At 37.3% G+C, this 23,004-nt stretch overlaps 1 protein-coding gene across 1 annotated transcript in view; it reads left to right on the top strand.

Annotated features, from left to right (window-relative positions):
- The first annotated feature begins 495 nt into the window (after positions 1-495).
- Positions 496-23,004, top strand: part of KCNAB1 (potassium voltage-gated channel subfamily A regulatory beta subunit 1) — a 176,997-nt gene continuing 154,488 nt past the window's right edge. Inside the window, exon 1 of the mRNA XM_070946576.1 lies at positions 496-614. Within this exon, the coding sequence (XP_070802677.1) occupies positions 496-614 (119 nt within the window). The remainder of the gene's footprint in view (positions 615-23,004) is intronic.

Below are 23,004 nucleotides of genomic sequence, written 5' to 3'. Positions count from 1 at the left end.
ACGTTCAAGAATGTATCCAGGACTGACTCATAAAATTTATGAAATAGTAATTAAAAATCTCTAAATCTGTTCATGTATTCCTACCACCACCACTCCGAGATATCACATATACTCTATCAGAGTTCCCAAGAGTGCTTTTTTTTTTTAAATTAAAACAAAAACCACTGATACAGTTAAAAAATACAAAAGCTGCTACCAGATGCAGCTATAGAAACCTTACTACTCTGCTTTCTAGTTTAACTCTGTAGATGTATCTGATTACAGTTTTGTGACCAGGTTAAGACTGTAGCAGGATAAAAGTGACTGCTGGAAAAAAAGAAATCAGTTGATACAACTTGAGCCTTAAATAGTGTTTGCCACTTGTATGGACAAAGAGCAAGGATGTTTGCAGTCCGGACTGGTGGGATAATGAAGAAAAAGAATCCAGAGTTAAAGAAGCAACAGAACCTTGGAAAGGTCTCCTTAGAAAAGGACAACAGATACATTTATGGGCAGATGAAACAAAAGTCCAGAATTCTGGCCCTTTTGCACCAACTGGAAATGAACTGGTACCTAAAAATCTGTGAATTATCCTATGAATATACGGTAGCTCATACCAGTGGCATGCCTCACAGGTAAGCTCTTGCAGGATGTGCCTTGAAAAACAAGTATTTGCAGTGATGATTTTGGAATCCACAAATGAATTACAGCTGTTATACTCTGTGATTATGCTGTGATAGCTGTTCAAAGTATATTTTGTTTTGTTTGAAGGTTAATTACATTAGCCAGCTCTGTAATGATGGACTCTTGTCTTATCAGCTTTGTTGTTACAAATTGGCTTTGGGGTTATGGGATTATGAATGACTGAGACTGTGCTCCATCACAAAATTTCTGAGATTCAAGCCCCACTGAACTCGATTGAAGTTACCTCTTACCTAGGATTGCACTGCTAGTCAAAGTGTTCTAATTCGTTGGAAAATTCAGTCAATGTGAAAATTTTGGTTTACTTGATTTGCTGGAAACAGATGTTTTCTTCTAACTGCTGTAATGATGAAAAGAGGGTGCTTTTAATAAAGCATTTTTTTTCCTTTGGAACAATTTCATGCAGTTCAACATTAACTAGTCAATATTAATGTCATAACTTGAGACAAATGTTTTAATCAGAATAAATTCAATGAGGCTTTTTTTCCAACAAAGCAAAATATAGAAATCAGATAACCTTATCACTTTTGCTTTCTCCAAGACATCCTACTTGTCATGTGTTCATGCAATCACCAAAAGTAAAGCTCAACTTTAGGAAGACTTTAACTTTTAAAAAATAATAATAAAAAGACAATTTGATAAGACACGGATCTCCTTCCTCAAAATGATCTGCTTCCAAGCCTTCTCCATTTCAGTAACTCTTACCAACATTGTTCTTTAGCTTCTTGAATTGATATCTCAGGGCTGATTACACTATCAAAAATAAATTATCTCCCTATTCAAAGGGACTTCTGCTCAGTCTCTGCATCACTCTCTTAGAAATACTAAGAAAGCTATAGTATACAGTACAGTCCATTCTACTGGTGTCCTTGAAATACCTATGCAGGAAAATCAAGCACTTTATAATGTGAACCCATAGATTTAAATTTTAAGACATCACAATATTGGAGTTAGATCTACTTTCCATTATGTGTTTAGTTCTGTATTGCTTATTCTTCAACAAGGAATCATAATGTACTGATTCTTTATTGAAATCAAGAAAGACTGATTTCAATTAATCTTGATTTAACTCTATAAAAAGCTCATGATTTGGCTCTATAAAAAGTATGCTGACGCAGCTTGCTTTCAAAATATAAAAACTCAGCCAGGGGCATCATAAATCATTGTTTCCTAGCAAATCCAGCATGGCTAAGAAATAAGCAGCACTCTCCCAACCATGGAGCTATTTCCTATAATAGAACTTATAGCTGGCCAGAAACTGAGGCTGCAGCCCTGAGCATACTTTTATGATCACAAACCTTAATTCATTAGGTTTATCTCTGAATAGATATGCATTAGATTAAACTGAAAATAGTATGGAAACAATAGATGGTTAAGAAGTGGAAGGCACTCACTGGATTTTGACCAATAGATTTATGGCAGCCAGATTTACTAATTATGTACCCACAGGTCATTTTATTTGACTCCTGTTGACCAAAGATAGATCTTAGATAGATCTATTCCTAACATGTTCTTTCAAGTCTCTCAATTGTGTATTATTGCCACCATAACTGAGACCATCTACTTTGCTGGTCATTTTCTTCTCTTCTTTCCTTTCACCTTTCCCAGCATTAGTGTCTTTTCCAGAGAACTGGGCCTTTGCATAATGGAGTAAGTAAGTAAGATATTTGGAGCCTGGTGATTTGTGTATCAAGTGAGAACTCTGGGTTCATTTGTTTGATGCTCCAGTGGTTTGCTTTGAATCCATGGCCTTCGAAGGAGTCTTCTCCAAAACCAAAATTTAAAGACATAAATACTCTTCCCTATCCTGCTGCTTCAAAATTCAACTTATGATTCCATACAGCGTTACAGGGACTATCATGGCTTGCGTGATTCTGATCTTAGCAGTCAGATTAGATAGACATTTTGTTTTTTTAGCAATAATAACCCAGACTTAGCAGTTGTCGATAAAGACAAAAAAGGTCTGGATAGTGGACGAGGCAGTAGCTGGAGAGAAGAGAAGAGAAGAGAAGAGAAGAGAAGAGAAGAGAAGAGAAGAGAAGAGAAGAGAAGAGAAGAGAAGAGAAGAGAAAGAACTGGAGAAGATAACAAAATGCAAAGGCCTGTAATTAGATTTAGAATGATTGTGGCAAAAGAAAGCAGGGATAGTACCAATAATAATAGGCGCTTTGGGTGCAATTCCAAAACAACTGGAGCACCACTTGAAAGTCCACTGCAAAAGGCAGCTTTACTCAGAATGGCTTATATCCTGCAACAAATCTGTAACACCATCAAAAATCCGCATCTGTCTACCCCAGGACCTTGGAAACGACTCGATGGGTAGACAAAAATGCCAAACCCAGTCCAAACATCTGTCTGACTATGTGATGGACAACAACAACAACAACAACAATTATTATATTTGTGATACATTTTTAAATGTTCAGTTGACTGAGTTTCATGTTTAATGAATAAAAGAGATAATAATAATAATATCAAACAATGTTTCCAGGTACAATCAGAGTCTGGAGATGTCACTAAATTAGAATGATATATTATGGATTAGCTGCTGAAAGGAATTTCAGATGGCTCGGAATGGAAATTGTAGGCCTTCAAAATACAAAAATGGGACACATTTGTGGTGGACTGGAAGTGGATAGAAGACAACGTTCTCCTACCTTCTAGAAACTGAGAGCAAGACTTCCATTGCCTCTAATACTGAAATTCCTTTAACTAGGAGGAGTTATGGGAGTTTAAGAGACATGGCCACCTATATAACTTAATTTGATTAATAAATAAATAAAATAAAAAGTACAATACTGTAATAAAAAGGAACTATATACATCTCAGAAAATTTGGTATGCAGAAAATCATTTTGACTGTCCTGGCAGGGGGAAAGGCTAAGAAAAAGATTTGTTGTTACAAACATGGAAACCATTTATCTAGCCAAAACACATTTTGATCCTTTTAATTAAATCTAATTTAATTGCATTTGGAAGAGTTGCTATGCACTTGGAATGTTGGATTTTTCCAGTCATGTTTGCAAACAGATGCCAGCTTCTATTTTGGACCTACAGTAAAAGTATGAAGCAGCTTTTCAAGTAGATAGTAAAAGAGAGAGTAGGAGCCTAGAGCTAGGAATTGTTTGAACTTGAAATTAAGACTCTGAGGCAGCTATTGATATTCCAACAACTGATACTGATAACGTCACAGAAACATCTGTTCACAAATTCTGGCTGAGCAAAAGTAAACTCAGCAGAGAAAGAAAGCTCAAAAGTCCATTTGTGAAGAAGCTGTAGCTTTCATCAACCCAGCCCACCCTATCAAAGCCATTAATAACTAGTGGTAACAAGGGGTGGTGGCAAGAGATAAAAACCTATATTTCTCTCCCTACTCACATTTTATTTGGACTACTGGAATGGACTCTACATAGCAATCCTCTACAGCTGGTACAGAATTTGGTATTTTCACTTGATTCCCTGTAATTCGCAAGCTGCACTAGCTGCCAATTGATTTCTGGGTGCAATTCAATTTTCATTGTCTTCTGTCCATCCTATAAGGTGTGGCAGGGTGGGCATACTTATTTTTAACAGAATAACAGAGTTGGAAGGGACCTTGGAAGTCTTCTAGTCTAACCACCTGCTCAAGCAGGAGACCCTATACCATTTCAGAAAAATGGCTGCCCAGTTTCTTCTTAAAAGCCTCTAGTGATGGAGTATCCACAACTTCTGAAGGCAAACTTATTCCACTGGTTGATTGTCCTCACTGTTAGGATATTTCTCCTTATTTCTAGGTTGCTTCTCTCCTTGTTTAGTTTCCACCCATTGTTTCTTGTCTTGCGTTCTGGTGCTTTGGAAAATAGGCAGTAGTGCCATCTTGTGGAATAGGACAGCCTTCCCTATTGCTGCCCCTGGCTTCTGAAATAAAACACTCCCTCTATATGGCTTATCTGAACTTCACTATCCTTCAAAAATTTGGTGTTTTGAAGAAACCTTGGCCTAGAGCAGCCTGTGAAATTGCACAGATTTCTTTAAAAAAAAATTTAACCCTCAGCACTCTGTTATTATTGCATTTAGTCGTATTTGTTTCCTGTGATGTTTTTAAACCAACTATACATTGAGTCATTGTTGATAAGGCTGTTCTATCAATTGGACGGACAGGACTGAGCAGTCAGGAATAGTTAGGAAAAATTCTAAATAACAAGAATCATGTGACCAAGTGATGACAACGAAGCTGCCTCAGTGCTCTAGTGCTGATAAACAAGAATTCACAACAAGAGGAAGAAAATATAAGGTTTGGGATAGGAAAGGTCATTATTAGGTTGTCAGCCTCCTCTTGTAAGAAAAAGCAAGCTTGGGTCCCTGGGAATGATTCCAAGGCTGATTCAACCGGTTAGAAATATAAACTATTGCTGAGTTGGAACGATGCCCAGATGTGTAGGAAGAAGGCCAGAGAAATGCAGTTACAAAGAAAAGAGGGAAAAGACAAGCATTTGTTCTGCACTACACGTGTTCATGGGGTTGTGCCAATGAAAGCAAAAACTCTGTATCTTTGTTCAGACTTGCAATATTCAAAGAAAATTACCCAGGAAGACATGATAGGTACTTAAATCAGACTTCAAGGATTGTTTGCAGATCAACCTATTTTCTCCCCCGCCCTCCTTCACTAATACAGTGAAGAATCAGGAATGGGAGCAGGGTGGGGAGGGAGGGAAAGGGTATTGGATAGAGGCTGGTTTGTTTTCTTTCTTATGAGTTCTCTGAAAAATGCAGGTTGTCTGTTCTGGCAATGGTTGCAAGTGAACATAATCATGGACTATTGTAAATGGAACTCTACGTTTTGAGAGAGTGTGATAATGACAACTTGGAAATGTCCTTAGTCATCCTGAATACAAATTCAGCCTGAGGATTTGGAGGAGGAGGAAAAAGTGCAGGAGTGCGACAGAAGAGCATCAGTGCTCCAATATTGTAGAATATTAATATTATGGAGATAATAGCGCTGCTGGATTATGGACTGTGTATTTATAGAAAAGCTATGTGAATCTGTGGTGGGTTGCCCCCGGTTCAGACCGGTTCTATAGAACTGGTAGTAAAACTGGAGGGAGGCTCCGCCCACCGACCCCGACATCATCAGAACGCTTCTGTGCATGCGCGGCCCCCATTGCGAACCGGTAGTAAAGGTGAGTAGGACCCACCCCTGATGTGAATGCTTTCTGGTGATATGGTAAGCAGTCTATAAAACATTTTGAAATTTAATTAGGAAACAGTAAAAATGTTGCTGATTAAATAATTTTAACCAATTACTGGTGATATTGTAAGCACTGATGCATGATACAAATAGCTTCTGACAAAGTCATAATTGTATTTCCTTATAGGTGATCTGAGAATCACTTTGATGTGGCAGTTAAAGCATCAGGCTACACACTGGGAGACCATTTTAGGCACAAAGCCAGCTGTGTGGCCTTGGCCAGTCACTCTCTCTCAGCCGTAAGAAGGAGGCAATGGCAAACCACTTCTGAAAAACCTTCCCAAGAAAATTTCAGGGACTTGTCTAGGCAGTCTGTGAAAGTCAGACATAATCATCAAAGAAATACAATTTATACAGACATATCGTTCCTTTGCAATAGATAACTTACATTATTTTGAAAACATAAGATTAGAACTGGGATGGGGGAGGGAATCAGTGTGAAGACTAAACTCTATGGGTGTATACAAATGCTTGCTTTTGGCTAAGGTCCATGTAAACATATTTGTCTTTACCCAAATAAAATTCCATGACAAACACATTTGACATTTTACTCTCATAGCAATGTCCAGCCCTTTTCTGACTATGTGAATGTGGGAGTTGAATGAAAAAGTTCAGTATCCAACTTACATAGCTTTTAAAATAAACCACTAAGCAGAAAGAACATATTGACTACTGTATGTCAAAAATACAGGAATATATAGAATAGAATAACAGAGTTGGAAGGGACCTTGGAGGTCTTCTAGCCCAACCCCCTGTTTAGGCAGGAAATCCTACGCCACTTCAGACAAATGATAATCCAACATCCTCTTAAAAACTTCCAGTGTTGGAGCATTTACAACTTTTGGAGGCAAGTTTTTCCACTGATTACTTGTTCTAACTGTTAGGAAATTTCTCCTTAGTTCTAGGTTGCTTCTCTCTGTTTCCAGCCATTGCTTTTTGTCCTACCCTCAGGTGCTTTGAAGACTAGCTTTTTTAAAAAATTATTTATTTATTTAATTATTTATTTATTTATTTATTTATTTATTTATTTATTTTTTTGTCAAGAACGTATTAGGTAATAAGTATAAACATGGATTGGATACATAAAATAGATACAAATAGAGGAAACATTAGGACAGGAACAGTAGGCATTCTGGTGCTCTTAAGCAGCTTGATCTGAATAATTGAACAGAATTTATTGGAGGCCCTTTTTTCCATGCGTTGACTATTATATCAACTCTAAAAGCTGAAATGGGAATGATAAATTGACAGATATTGGAGAATTGATGTGTTAATACATTAATCTCATTGGATTTTATCTAGTTGGTAATCAGTAATGTTTTGGTTTTATTATATTTATCTGGGTACAGTTCTGACTTATTTTTAATTTGGCACACCATACTTTTCAGGTATATATTTATTTTAGGGTTCATTGGATTTTTAATTGAGGAAATCTGTTTTGCAGTTAAACACTTTAGTAATCTGATTTTTACTCCAATGTATTACAGTTCTATTGCTTGCAGTTCTATTCTTTCCACTTTCCTGAAATCAATAAGAGTGCCAAGTCTACAATGTCTATTTTTTGCTTTCTGTGGGAACTTGAACACCATTATTGTTTTCCTTTCTAACCCCTCACAAACCAATCTGAAGTTTACTTGTAAACAACAGCAATAGCCTGAAATAATAGAGTACAGGCAGGGAATACTATGAGTTGATTAATGCTATTTCTTCAATCAATCTGAAGAACAGTGTTTTTCAGTCTTGGCATCTTTAAGATGTGCCAACTTCAACTCTCAAAATTTTCCAGCCAACATGCCGCTAGCAGAATACTCCAGCTTGCTTGATGTGCTGGCTAAGGGATTCTGGGAGTTGAAGTACACACATTTTAAATTCAGTTGAAAACCAATGCATTAGAGAATTCCAAAAACATAATTTAGCAGGCGATTAGTAGGACTGTAATTTGAAAATTATCTTCCATGTATGTAACTGTACACCATAAAAAAAGGGGAATAGAGTCATAAAATTTAATTTAATTTAATTATAATTTGGTGTATATAATAAACACAATTGTAGTTCCAGCACATATGGGGTTAATTATGGTAATACCACTTCCTTTCCAATATCTTTTGTCAATCTTTAAAACTTTTTTCTGACTATCTTCATGAAAATTGTTACTATTTGGTCGCTTTCACTTTGTGACTGAAGGGTCATCTGTTTGCTGGAATCGTCTGCCAATAACTGCTTCTTTTGATTCTTTCATGATCATCCCTAATACTATTGAGCTACCTGATAGCCTCTTTTAATTGCCTTCTATTTTCCCAAGCATCATGGTCTTTTCTCATGACTCTTGCCTTCCTGTGTACATTTCCACAATATTTAAGGTTTAATTTGATTATTAGTGTTTCCAGTGAGCAGTTTGGTTTTATTTTATCTGTTACTGAATGATCTATTCTTCTTGTGGACCAAGGACCATTCTCAACAATTTTCTCCAGAAACACAATTCAAAGCCATCAATTTTTCTTTACTCAGCTTTTCTGATGTTCCAACTTTTCAAAGCCCTATCTTATGGAAAGCAATGGTCCTGCAAATAGGTGTTTTTAATTATGTCATGTCTCTTCATGTTGCTAGTTTGTTTAGATTTTCCATAGTCTTTCTTCTAAGAAGCCAATGTCTCTTTCATGGTTGCCTTGAGTTGGCAATACCTTCCAACATAAGTTTACTTTAAAATACTGAGCATTGGTCCAATATTTGCACTTTCCTCTTTCACTTTCAGTAAGGGATACCCAAAGACTTCCTCAACCTCCAGCTGTAGGTAGTCTTCAACTCACAACTATTCATGTAGCAATCATTTGAATTTACAATGGCACTGAAAAAAGTACAGATAGCCCTCAATGACCACAATTGACCTATGACCACAACTGAGCCCAAAATTTATCTCACTAAGTGAGAAATTTGTTAAGTGAGTTTTGCCTCATTTTATGACTTTTTTCACCACATTTGTTAAGCGGATCACTGCAGTTGTTAAATTAGTAACACAGTTGTGAAGTGAATCTGGTTTCCCCATTGATTTTGCTGGTCAGAGGGTCGCAAAAAGGGGATCACAAGGGGATGCACAAGACACTGCAACCGTCATAAATGTGAGTCAGTTGGCAAGCATCCAAATGCAAATCACGTGACCATGGGGGTGCTGCAATGGTCATAAGTGTGAAAAATGGTCATATGTCACTTTTTTCAGTGCTGTTGTAACTTTGAATGGTCGCTAAACAAGCTACTGTAAATTGAGGACTACCTGTAATTGGTGTTCACACTTATGACCATTGCAGCATCCCAATGATCATGTGATCAAAATTTGGGCAGTGGGAAAGTGGCGTGTATTCACAATGTTTGCAGGGTCATGTAATTGCCACTTATGACCTTTCCAGTCTGCTTCTGATAAGCAAATTCAATGGGGGAAACTGAGTTTGCTTAATGACCACGTGATTCACTTAACAACTAGTGATTTGCTTAACAACTATGGCAAAAAGGAGCATAACATTGCAATAAATTAGAGGAAGCAAACTTGGAAATCGCTAGGAGCTTGCCATAAGTTTCTGCTTTAGTTGCACTGCAATTCATCTTTCCTCAATGCAAATTATCTCAGTGAAAAGTTTCTGTCAATCCAGGCTTGAAAAAAAAAAAAGGGAGGTTTTAGCAGCAGAAGGAAGAAAAAATGATAAGCATTTAACAACTTCCTGTTGCCAGTAAGTTCAGTTCTGAGAATGTCTGAAAGAATACAAGAGGAAAAATATTGTAAATGTTGCCTAAAGAAACCAACCTGAGTATTTTATAAGGGTATCTAATTAAAAATGCATTATTTTCCATACTAAATTATCCAGTATGAAATACAGTGATATAGCAATGAGTGTTCAGTATTAATGTGAAATTCTCAGCAGTAGATATGATACAGTAACAATACATATCTTTAAAAAAAATTCTAAACTCAGCAAGCTAGTTTGGTTTATGAATCAATAAAACATTCAGTGGTTTTGTATATAAAAAATATATTGCTTTCTTTCAACTGCCAAAGACATTTTCTTAAAAATCCAGACACTATGAATGCAAATCAAAATATAAAAATCTTAGCCGCCCTGAGTCTTCGGCGAGGGGCAGCATATAAATTGAATTAATGCTCTCTACATGGGGCTCCCCCTGGGGTGCACCCGGAGGCTCCAGCTGGTCCAGAATGCGGCCGCGTGGGGGATTATGGGAGCGACGGGGCGCTCCCATGTGACACCTCTCCTGCGTAAGCTGCACTGGCTCCCGGTGGTCTTCCGGGTGCGCTTCAAGGTGTTGGTGACCACCTTTAAAGCACTCCATGGCTTAGGGCCGGGGTATCTACGAGACCGCCTTCTGCCACCAATAGCCTCCCACCGGCCAGTACGCTCACACAGAGATGGCCTCCTCAGGGTGCCGTCCGCCAGACAATGTTAGCTGGCAATCCCCAGGGGGAGAGCCTTCTCTGTGGCAGCGCCGACCCTATGGAACAACCTCCCCCCAGAGATACGCACAATACCAGACCTCTGGACTTTTCGTCGGGCCCTGAAAACTTATTTATTTCACCTAGCCGGGCTGGCTTGATCCCACTGTTTTGGTTAAATTGAATTGATTTTAATTGGGTTGTTTTAAATTGTGGCCAAAAATATTTAATTATTTTTTAAACTGTTTTTAAATTTTGTATGTTCTGTTTTATTCTGGCTGTTCACAGCCCTGAGTCCTACTGGAGAAGGGCGGTATACAAATTAAAACAAATAAATAAATAAACAAATAAATAAATTAAATTAGTAAAGCAAACTTATTGAATTTACGGACAGATAAAAAGAGAAACAGAAAGAGAGGGAAACCCGAAAAATTGCATTGCTACAGTGCACTGTATTGTTTACAGCAATGTAAAAATGCCAACAACTTCAACAAGACAAATCTTGACTACATTGAATTGTGTCATCCACTTTTTTCTTTTTTTGCAATAAAGATTCAAAGTCTGGGAGATGACAATTTTTTATGAGGCAACTTTTAATATCTGATCCACAATTTAAGTTGGAGGATTACATTATAATATTTTAGGTCACTGTCCAAGCATGAGAGATCAAAAGTTCTTCATAGACAATTTCCAGATATTTGGAATGTAATGAAATAAGACATTTTCTTGTTTTTGCAGAGCAATTCAGCACAGATAATATCTTATCTATGATCTGGGACACACTAAGTTTTTAAAAGTTTCAGGGCTTAGGTCCATGCAAATAAATTCCATGATATTTGCATATATTTAATGTATATGTATGGATCCCATTCAATCTATATAGAGCAATTCTACTTTGGTCTTGTCCTTAGGGATATGAGTAAATTTGGGGAATATGAATAGCAAGAAAATGAGTGACTCAAAATGCCATATCAATATACATTGAAATGTTTTGGGCATTTATAAAGATAATTCTTCCTGAAATATAGCATTACCTCATGGAAGATAATTTTATCTGCTGGGAATAAAATATACACAGTATTATGCATATCACACGCAACTGTGACTGCTATGTTTTTATGTTTTTTCCACATCCAGATTGTGGGTTGAAAATGACTTAGCAAGCACCTTACTTTTTAATGTTTAAGTCTTTGGTGTATTATATGATTGGGATTGAATAATTTAAAACTCCTAAACTCTATAGCTCTCTCCCACACAATCATATCTAGAGATTTCACATGCAAAATAGCACTAAGAGCTTTTAATGTAATTATTGGTGGTGGAGATTGACTCTTTGATTAAGGAAAAGACCATGCCTTATTCTATTAGCAGAACTGTGTAAAAGCAACTCTGCAGCAGGGCTTAATTTGTTTACAATAAGAGTGAACATCCTTCTCTGTTCCAGTGATGTCACTTGAAATTGTCTTCTTCAACTTCAACTCAAATACTATAGGGTTTGTTTGTGTTATTTTGGCAACAAATTGAATATTCTTTACAACTGCCTTGTTCTGGGAATATTTTTTTAAAAAAAACTTTTTGGTTTAACTACAGACTTGGAAATTCATGCTTGTATCCAATCCAAGTATAAAACAATTTCATTCTGTTCAGCTTTTTAAGATCTACTAATGTCAGCTAGCTGCTGCCACCCGCTGAGGCACATTAAGCAGTAATTAGCAAATATTTTTCTCATAAAAATATATCTGTATAGCTGAGTGGGGCCCATTCTGGCCTAAGGATTTGAATTTAGCATTAAAAACAAAAAAACAGATTTTGGATCTGTTGCTCTGTAGTTATCACTTATTATTTAATGACTGGATACAACACGCATACATTTTGGGAGGGAGAACCTGTCAATATATTTTAAGGGGAGGGGTGCAAGCTTTGTCCCACACTCTAAAACTAATTTTAAGAAAGTGTTATCTTCCCCATCTTGCCTTGTCACCAAAACCTAAAAGTGAACCTCTGTAGAACTGCTCTTCAAACATATGGCTTGACTTAAAAAAGAACTCTTCTGCATTTAAAAAGTGGGGAAAAATCTTTTCTTTAGCTAATCATGGGAGTTTACAAGTGAAATAGGGTTAGGGGGTCAAAGAAATAGTATAGTAGTTAGTCCATTTTCTATTATTCCTGTACGTAACTGCATTAAAGTTTGGATGTAGTGGAAGCAGTAGCTGAATGGGAAGAGGGAATTAAGAAGCATGCCAATATGGAATCACTCCAGGGGAGGAAATATCATAGACCAGACTAGGAAAGTCTTATTGGTTCCCAAAGGAATGTAGACAGTTTGGTGAAATTCTTGTAATGTAGGCGATCGTAATAAAGTAACCACTTCGGCCTATTACAGATTTGTTCTGGTTCCTTGTGCCTGACACTGGAGGAGTCAGTCTGCTTCCTCCAGAAACTGGTTTTTCATCTCCTGCCCCATCTTCTTGCATTGACAGAGGTGCCTGATAGTTATTTCTGCTACTGCCTATTTTCAAGGTGCCTTAATCCTGTGCATGGGAAACATAAGACACCCCTACAACCCACACACAGCCTATGACTTTTTAGCAGGAACAAAGAAACAAGATGATGAAGATAAATAAATTCTAACAACCAGAAAGAGCAACTAAAGCTAGTTCTGGATTTTCTGTTTGGCTCATTACCAGTACAGGACACTGACCAGGTCCTGAATGAGGGAATGGATGACATCCTCCTCCTCTCACTTCTAGCTCATTAACCCTACATTTCTCACCTTTGTTTCAAAATAGCTGTTTTCTCTCTTGAGCTACTTCAAAGTAGATGATCTCCAAAGCTTTATTCTATTCCAGCAACAGCTCTATCCCCTAACTCTTACCCTCAAGGACTGGTTTTGCTCTGGACAACCACTTCATCCTGGGCAATCAGGTTACTATGCTCTGGGCTGGTCAGCAGCAGCTGTTTGTTTATAATCTTGCAATTCATGCAACAATGGCCTATGAAGTCAATGAACCATCCTCAACTTACAGGTTTATGCTCCATTTAACCTTTCTTCCAAGATTTCCACCATGGCAGGGTGAAGCATTCTCATCTTGTTTTCCCACCCTTGTCCACAATACTGAATAATTCCCTTCCCTTCCCTTCCCTTCCCTTCCCTTCCCTTCCCTTCCCTTCCCTTCCCTTCCCTTCCCTTCCCTTCCCTTCCCTTCCCTTCCCTTCCCTTCCCTTCCAATGTAGGAATGTTGTTACTTTGTCCTGCAAAGCTAAATTACTAGTTCTTTCTTGCTACACAGTTTTCTTGATCCTGCAGAGGAAGGTAAGAATGAAAGAGCATCTTGTTCTCTATTGCTCTAATTATTATAGCATCAGAACACCCTGGGGGGGGGGGGGGATAGAAACAAAAACCAAGACTGCAGCACTGTCAAAGGAGATAATGGGTAAAATCCATGGGTGCAAACATCTCAGCAAGCAACTGAAAGCTGTATGGACTAGAGAGGAGGAATAATCCCTAAAAGGAAAGGGAAAGCACTGGACCAATCCCCAGAGGAACAAGCTAGAGGCGTTTGCCTTTCTTGCATGGATGAGAAGGGCAAAAAGTAGAAAAACAACCCGACTTTGTTGTGTGTATAGTCTGCACTGCACTGAGTATCAGACTGGCCCTGTTGCCAACCCGCTGAAATCCAGGCTGGGATTTCTGAAATTATCTTGAGAGAACAGGCAACTTAAGATGCAGAGTGGAATTGCCCTAAGTTTCTGGGCAGATACAAGATATTATTGGTTTGCCCATAATAACCTGTTCAAACCTATTCAAAGAGGCCTAAACATATAAATCATAAATATCACAACATAGATTTTAACATACACACACACAATAAAATAAAGCTCCAATTGCAATTTTTAAGTAAAACATTTACCTATACTTTAGGTTTGAAGCTAATGTCCTTTTCCTTGTTCCCATGAAGTTGTCCCTACACCTTGGAGATCTTTTCTATTTCATCAGAGGCAGAAAAAGTTTCTCCCTTCTCTCCAACATTCATACATGCTTTTTGCTCTTTTTCTTCTGGAGTTCAGACTGCCCTAGTTTGAAAAGAGAAAAGCTGTTCTTTTCAGAAGAAGGAATCTGGGGGAAGTAGAGTGACCCTTTTTGCTGTACGCTAAAGTATCTTATCTTTTTTAGAAGTCTCAGCAGACAAATGTGGACTCTGCAAAGTATGGAATATGCAGTTGACAATTTGGAATCCTCTGAAAGCAAGTTAGCTTCACAACAAGATTACACAACAGAATAGGAAAATATATAGGCTACAAACTCTTTCCTCCTCACTTGATATTTTTTTGCAGGAAGGAATGCCCACAAACCACTTATGTATCCCCCACTAGGGATATATAATCCCTTCCATTTCACTTTAGGATTTGAAAATGGAAGCTACAGTTTTATCTTTTCAGCTTTTCACCTTCCCTTAATGAAGGAATGTTAGCTCCAAGCGTTCCCAGCCAATACAGATAGTCCTTGACTTATGATCACAAATGTGCCCTAACTTTCTGTTGTAAGCAAGGCAGTTGTTAAGTGACCTGTTTGCCAATATTGTGAAGCAATTCTTTGCAGTCATTAAGTGAATCTGGCTCTCCCTTTTGACTTTGATTAAGCCAGCTGGGAAGGCTACAAGTAGTAATCACAAGATCCCAGAACATTTCAACTATCATAAATACATGCCAATTGCCCAGTACCAAATCACATGACCATGGGGAAGTGCAATGGTCATAAGTGTGAAAAATGGCCATACATCACTTTTTTCAGTGCCATTGTAACTTTGAACGGTCACCAAATGAATGGTTGTAAGTCAAGGACTACCCATATCTCTGTAGGAGCTGCAGATACAAAAAACTGCTTGCTTATTGAACAAGGCTACTTTAGAGAATGAAAAATGGGGAAGGTCCACCTAGAAATTACTCATGAAGTGACATCATGCCAGTCCTATCATCTTACAGCCAAGGGGCTGTTGACTACCATTTCTATGTAAGATATTTTTGCATCTTACATAGAAAGATACAAAAGCAATACTTTTGGAATATTCTCCTTTGGACCTTCATAGTATTACGAATTCCTATTTTCCAGAATTAGTTACCTGTTTCTGATTGCTTTAAACCATGAGAACAAAACAAATAGTAATCTCATATTCTGGCCAGAAGAGGGCAATATATTTTAAATCCTTAGGAACAGCTATATTTGCAACCATCTTACCTGCAAGTGTGTTAGGCATTTGAAATAGGTAACATATTTATGTGCCTATGGAATTCTGTGGGCTGCCTGCAAGTTTCCAATTTCACTTGACTTAAACAAACAAGAAATAAAAGCATATTTGTTAGTTTGATCATTTATTTAAAAGAATGAACCAAAAGCTGGCATGAGTTTCTACTTGCAGTCTATTTATCAAAATATATTTAATCTTATAGAAAATGAAAAAAGTCATTGCATTTTAACAGTATTGTACTGTTTTTTTGTCCAAAAAAAAAAATGACCAAGGAAAGTTTATAGAAACAAATAAAGGATGAGGGAGATCAATCTTATCAATTTGCATTCTGACAAGGATATTTTATAGTTGTGCATGTCCAGGACCTCAGCCATTTTGCAACTAGGATCAGTTCAATTATAGCCATGATCTCAAAATTTCAAATGGGCTTGTGTAATTAATAGAAGTGTGTTAGTTTGCAGCAAAAATGGGATTTTCCTTTGAAAAGGAAGGTAAATAGATGGGTATGCATAAGGACTGGTAAGGTAAAGGTTCCCCTCGCACATGTTTGCTAGTCATTCCCAACTCTAGAGGGCTGTGCTCATCTCCGTTTCAAAGCCGAAGAGCCAGCGCTGCCTGAAGACGTCTCCGTGGTTATGTGGCTGGCATGACTAAACACCAAAGGCAGATGGAACGCTGTTACCTTCCCACCAAAGGTGGTCCCTATTTTTCTACTTGCATTTTTTACATGCTTTCGAACTGCTAGGTTGGCAGACAACCTAGCAGTTGTCTGGGACAAGTAACAGGAGCTCACCCTGTTGCGTGGCACTAGGGATTTGAACTGGTGAACTGCTGACCTTTTGATTGACAAGCTCAGCATCTTAGCCACTGAGCCACCGCATCCCCTTATAATAATAAGTGGCCTGAAAAGAAGCTACTTCTGGATTTCCTTCTTGGTACATTAAACTATATTTCTTCCCTCCCTTACGCCTGCTAATTCCTGACCTTGGACTTTTCATAACAGATGGTAGGATAATAATAGAAACCAATGGGGTCTACCCAGCTGCCAAGAATAACACGCAGGGTAAGAACCAGTTCATAGTTTTCAGTCTACTTCACAACATAGTGGTCCTCAATTTGGCAAGGTATTTTTTAGATAAAGTAGTTCTTGCCATTTTCATTCTCCTTGTCAAAACACAGATGTTTTGTGTGTCAAAAGCACATAGAGATCTGCATAGAGGACCACATGATTTTGAGTCACATGATTGATTACAATATATGTTTGACTCATATCCTCACTGCTGTTATAGGTAGTCCTTGATTAACAGCCATCCATTTAATGACAGTTTGAAGTCACAATGGCTCTGAGAAAGTGACTTAGGACTGATCCTCACACTTATGACCACATGACCCTTGTTCATGTGATCAAAATTTGTGCACGTGAGATCTGGCGTGTATTTATAAAGGCTGCAGCAGCCCAGGGTCCTGTCATCACCATTTTAACCTTTCCAGCCAGCTTCTGATAAGGGAAGTCAATGAGGAAAACTGGTTTGTTTAATGCATGTGTGATTGACTTAACAACTGAAGTCATTCACCTAACAACCATGGCAAAAAGGTGATAACATCAGGTGTGACTCACTTAGCAACCACTTTGCTTAGCAACAGAAATTTAAGTCCCAATTGTGGTTGTGGATCTGTAGGTTGCAGGTTGTCATTCCATTACTTAACTGAAAGAGTACAGTATAATTGTCTTACACTGAAAATGATATCTAGGTAGGGACACTAGATGGAGTTGCTATAGCACTACAATGCTCTGAGCTACTATTTTACAGCTTTTAATAATGACAACAAAGTATGTAATTACCTGAGAAATGAACCCACTGAATTTAATATTTAGTGTTAATAATAAACTTTCAGTGAGAAAATATTTTCAGGTATTTTCATTTTATTTTATTTATGATCTGAGCAAATGGCCTCCACCATATTTATTCTGTGGTTTAATTTCTACTCTGCTGATATGAGATTCTGAGAAAAGCATATAAAATAATAGTGTTATTGGTGAAACATTTCAGAATCAATTATGCATGTCTTTTTTTATTCCACAACAAATGGGACTGATTTGTCTTATAGCATTTTTATAATTCATTGTTAATTTATAAAACTGTTTATAAAAGTACCTCCTATCTAAAAATTAAATTCTTTTATTATTTTGCCTTGTGTCAAATATGGCTGTAATATAAATGACTCATTACAAAAGAAAAAAGGCTTCAGAGTGTTGAAGTAATGTTTATGTATTACAACCAATTATATATTCTATTTATATTGCAATTTTATTGGTTAACAGTTTGTTGAAGTTATGCTTTTAATTAGCTTTAAACATCTGGTGCTCTTTAAACTGTAGTATATCAGATGGGAAATAACAAAAGATAGAGCCTGATATTCCCCAGATGTAACAAATTGGGTTTTAATTTTTGGAGTGGACTTTGTTATTCATATTATATTCCATATGCAATTGCAATCTGAATTAAACTGCAGATAACAAGAAATTGAGCATGTTGAAATTCAGAGATTAGGTACAAGAGCCCTGAAAAATTATCAAAACTACAAGGGGAAGAAGAAATAATAATAATTTCTAAAAACAGAAGTGAAATAATGAAGCAGTGGAGCACTCATTCTTCTGCTTCTTCAAAGCTGAGAAAATGATTGGTGTCACTTTCTAATAACTTCTATAACCCAATGGTTATAGTTTAATTTCTAAAGAATGAGGAATTTTGCCTGATCTTATTTTGTAGCGCCTGCTAATGATCTCTGCTTTGTTTTAACTTGATGCTGAACTTTGTCATAAGTCATGTTCAAACACTTTGTCCTCTAGATACTTCTTAACTGCAGGATCTCAGAAAGCTTTCACTTGAGTGTAACATTTTGCACATTTGCCACTTCTTTCACCAGAGATGACTGTTATGCTCTTATTCAGCCATATAAATACTATGCATAAAATAGTCCAAAGCACACATTCTGAGGCAGAAGTTCCCTGAAAGCTCAGAAGACTAAACCTCTGGCCCACCGCGGTCACCAAGATTGGATGCTTAATATAACTCCTTGTTGGAAGAGGTATCTTGCAAAAGGTTTAGTTATGTTTTTGCTTGTATACTGGTTTAAAAAATCTTGAAATGTTTGGCAAGAAAAACTCATCAATGAATAAAAATTCATTAAAGCATGCAAATTAATAAAATAAGGAATTCTGCAATAAAGAGATAAAAGTAAATCAATATATAAAATTTAGCCAATCCAATTAAATATCATTGAAACCAAGCCAAGACTCTTTATTTTTCAGTGCTGAAACTAAATTTCAATTCTAAGATTTCTATTATTTTTCCTTGGTTACCTTATGCACATTTTTCCTCCTGTTGGCTCCCTTACAGCTTATTATGGTGATCTATATTCTGCCTATTGCAATTTTAATCGGTTTCAACCTGTCTGTCAGTTCAGACATAGAGCCCAGTACTGGGAGTGCCAATTATCTGTCCTAAAACACCTCTAGTGCAAACATTGTTGCAGTAGAGAGCAACAATGAAAAACAATTTGGTCTTCAGTACTGTTAATTACATGGAGATGGAATGTTGTTGCCCTGAAAACTGCCTGAAAAGGGGGAATGAAAGGGAGATGTAAGCAGCTAACAGAGATACTATGAAAATACTATGTTAATAGAACCATATTCTAGTCTGTCTTAATAACATTTTACATCAGCAAGTATTGCGGGCCCAATTGGCAAAATAGAACTTTTTTATTTTATACATTTTTCCACCAGAGCTTTGAATTTATTTTTCTATAGTATACCTGTGTTATCAGCAGTAAAACTGGATTAGAGGGCATTTTTTATATTTTCACCTGAATTTCCTGAAAATCTTTTCCTTTTAATGCAAATGGCCAATCCTTTTTTGCTGCTGGTACATAAATTTCCCTGATGCAGGCTTTTAAGATGCATACATTTAAAAACCAGTTTTTAAAAAACATAACTATTAATAATTATGGCCTTTTTGCCATTTTTGCCAAATATTTCAGAGAAAACAATAAACACTGATGAATTTTCTTGAATGTTATCATTGCTGCTGCTACAAAGTCCAAATAGAGTAAAATAGGTGGGAATAAACTGCAATTAAAAAAAAATCCCAAAACAATACTGTAAGTACTATCTTAGTAAATTGGCAATATTAAATTTTAATATGTATTGTGCTGAGCAAATGCAGGAACAGGACTGCACTGGCATGTAACATTTTTAGAACTGTCATTACAGCTGTCACATACTTCAGAGTTCATGTAGTCCAATTTTCTTTTCCAAATGCTCACAAGAATGGAACAGTCTGCAGATCATTGCCAATTCTTCCATGTAGAGATAAGGCAAAGCAGCATTGACTGTTCATAGCAGAACATCTTATTCTTCTGGAATATTATCATATATGGCAAAAGACCTGTGTCAAATTTTGGTTGCTGCCGTTTCTCCTATCTCTCCTGGGATCCCACTGAAAACAGTGGGGCTGGACAATTCTGGGAGTTGAAATCCATACATCTTCCAGCAGTCAAGGTTGACAAACACTGGCTTGAAGTACCATGTTGGCTAACCATCACTGGAGAATCAGGTTTTGCTTTCTTTCCAGCCCCAAGCATGGAGCCATGGAACAACACATATTTGTTTGGGCACTTAGATTTCTTAGTTTCTTACTCCCGCATCTTGTTTCTTTCTCTCTCTTTACTTTCCTTACATCACATCAGTTTCAGGTATCTCTTGCTCTTCTACATTTTCCAATGCCCTTGATTCTGATACTCTATAGATAAATATTATCAAAGAAGATCAGCATGAGAGAAATGCAACTCCCTTCTATGACACCTTGGAGATGGATATCTGTTGCAGTGGGTACAGACAATACAGCTGCACAGAGTAGAAGATAGAAAGAGAACCAGGTAGAAATTTACTGATTTAAACTTTTCAGTGGCTTGTTTGGGAAACAATCAATATCACCTATCCTGCCCCATTCCAACCTAATTTCATGTGATACGTAAAGTTATATTTTTAGATATTACATACATTATTGTAAGCATTAAGTATTTCTTAATTTGAGTAATGCCACTGTCACTATGGTTTAATGGTTCAGGTGCTAGCCAAGAAAATAAGAGACTGTAACTTTTAGGTCTCACTTATGCATGAAAGCTACTTATCCTACAAAAATGGAGATGTTTACCTTGGCACAATTGTCAAGTAAAATTAACTTTTTTTTCCCATAATAGTCAGGGAAACGTGTGCTTAATGTAGCAATAGTGTTAATTTTACATAAGTTATGCAATGCAAATATATGATTTTATGAAAAATCTCAAAATTAGAATGTTCTTCATGGTATTTATATATTATTTATATATTATATTCTATATGAATGTGGTAACTATTATTTAAAGGCTTTGACCAATTTGAATGATCATTACATATTCTAATAGTGGGCTGGTGTTGATTTAAAGGAATGCTCTTCAGGTCTTCTCTAAATATTACGGATCTTGCATACAGTATTCTGAATAAACATTTGAAAGAAGGATTGAAATGACTACCTTTGTTAGCCATACATCCTCCTTCCCCAACTTAGTTCATACAAACCAGTGATGGGTTTCAAATTTTTTTACTACTGGTTCTGTGGGTGTGGCTTGGTGGGCGTGGCATGGCTTGATGGGCATGGCAGAGGAAGGATACTGTAAAATCTCCATTCCCACCCCACTCCAGGGGAAGGATACTGCAAAATCCCCATTTCCTCCCAATCAGCTGGGACTTGGGAGGCAGAGAATAGATGTGGGTGGGTCCAGTCAGAATTTTTAGTACCGGTTCTCCAAAGTACTCAAAATTTCTGCTACTGGTTCTCCAGAACTGGTCAGAACCTGCTAAAACCCACCTCTACAAACCCTAAAATATATGCCTCATATATTAGAAAGTAGTCCAGGAAATAATATAGAAAAACACTATTTGTTCCAGCTTGCAATCAAAGGGGAATGTGATCTTTTCAAATCATTTAAGAGAACTGAGAAATAGCATTATTCACAGTTGGATCTCAGTCTCTCTTCTGAGGCTGTGTGGGTATGCTTTTATTCAGGTGAAACCAATGAATATTCAGTCTGTGGGGAAGGGAAGGGAATTTCAAAAACTTAAATATCATAGAAAGGTTAGAAAGGATAGAGGAGATCATCTATTAAAAATGACATTTGAACAATTCTTGGCGATTCAGTATGGTTTTTATTACTATATTCGTCCCATCTTTGTAGTTATTTGTAGTTATTCTCAGTGCCCATTGCTAAAGCAGCTGTTACCATGGTAAGAATTACCACAGCTCTAAAAGCAGCTGTTCTTTATGAACATTAAGCAGCTTCTGTAGTTAGAAAACCAAAATGGTTTTTTTAAAAAAATATGTAACTTTATTCAAGGTCCTTAGGCCTAGTTCATACCTGCTAAAAATGCAATGAAAGCCAGCATGGCATAATAGCAATAGCAGCAGCACTTTATATACCACTCCATAATGCTTTATAGCACTCTCTAACCAATTTCAAGAATCAGCATATTGCCCCCAACAATAATCTGGGTCCTCATTTTGCCGATCTCGGAAGGATAGAAGGCTGAGTCAAACTTGAGCCTGGTGAGATCTGAACTGCCAAATTGCAGGCAGCTGGCAGACAGCAGCAGTAGCCTGCAGTACTGCATTCTAACCTCTGCACCATCACGGCTCTTAATAGTTATGGGATGGAATTAGAACCAAAAAGATCTAAGTTTCTTCAAGTTTGAATTGGGTCCCAAGGTCTACAAGCATCCAATACATCTATAAGCAGTTCTCACAAAATAGCTTTTATTGTATTAAATTGTTTTGTATCAGTCAGTAGGTGGGCAGCTCCATTTTGTAACTACAGCTTTTGCATCATCTTCAAGAGTAACCCCTACCAAATTGTCAAAAGTCTAACTGCAAGATGACAAGGGCATGAATCAGGGGTGGGTTTCAAAACTGTTGCTACTGGTTTGCTCATGGGTGCGAGTGCGAGCACATGCGCAGAAGCGTCCGGGCCGGTGGGTGGAGCCTCCTGCTGCCACCGCTACCAGTTTGCCTGATCCTGGGTGAACTGATAGCAACCCACCACTGGTATGAATTACTGTTTTTGATCTCTTCTGAGCCAAGAAAGATAGCAATTCGCAGACTAGTTGAAACTGGCTGAAAGCTGCTTGGCCATAGTCTCGACCTGCTGTTCTAGAAGAACCCTACATTGTACGCATGTTCCTTTACAGGTAATGACACTTTTTCGAGAGCAATTGGTGAAGTGTTAATTGTTCCAGAAGGCTCCTGGGTTTTAGCAAGTGTCATTGCACCAATCTACTTCAATACATTGTTTAGTTACTGGGTCAAGACTTCCAGTTTGGCT

The sequence above is a fragment of the Pituophis catenifer genome, unplaced genomic scaffold, assembly GCF_029215685.1.
Source record: "Pituophis catenifer annectens isolate HBS135680 unplaced genomic scaffold, rPitCat1.0.hap2 SCAF_6, whole genome shotgun sequence".
In the NCBI taxonomy this organism is placed as follows: Eukaryota; Metazoa; Chordata; class Lepidosauria; order Squamata; family Colubridae; genus Pituophis; species Pituophis catenifer.
The sequence above is the reverse complement of the archived record's forward strand: the minus strand, read 5'-3'. Positions and strand labels throughout refer to the sequence as shown.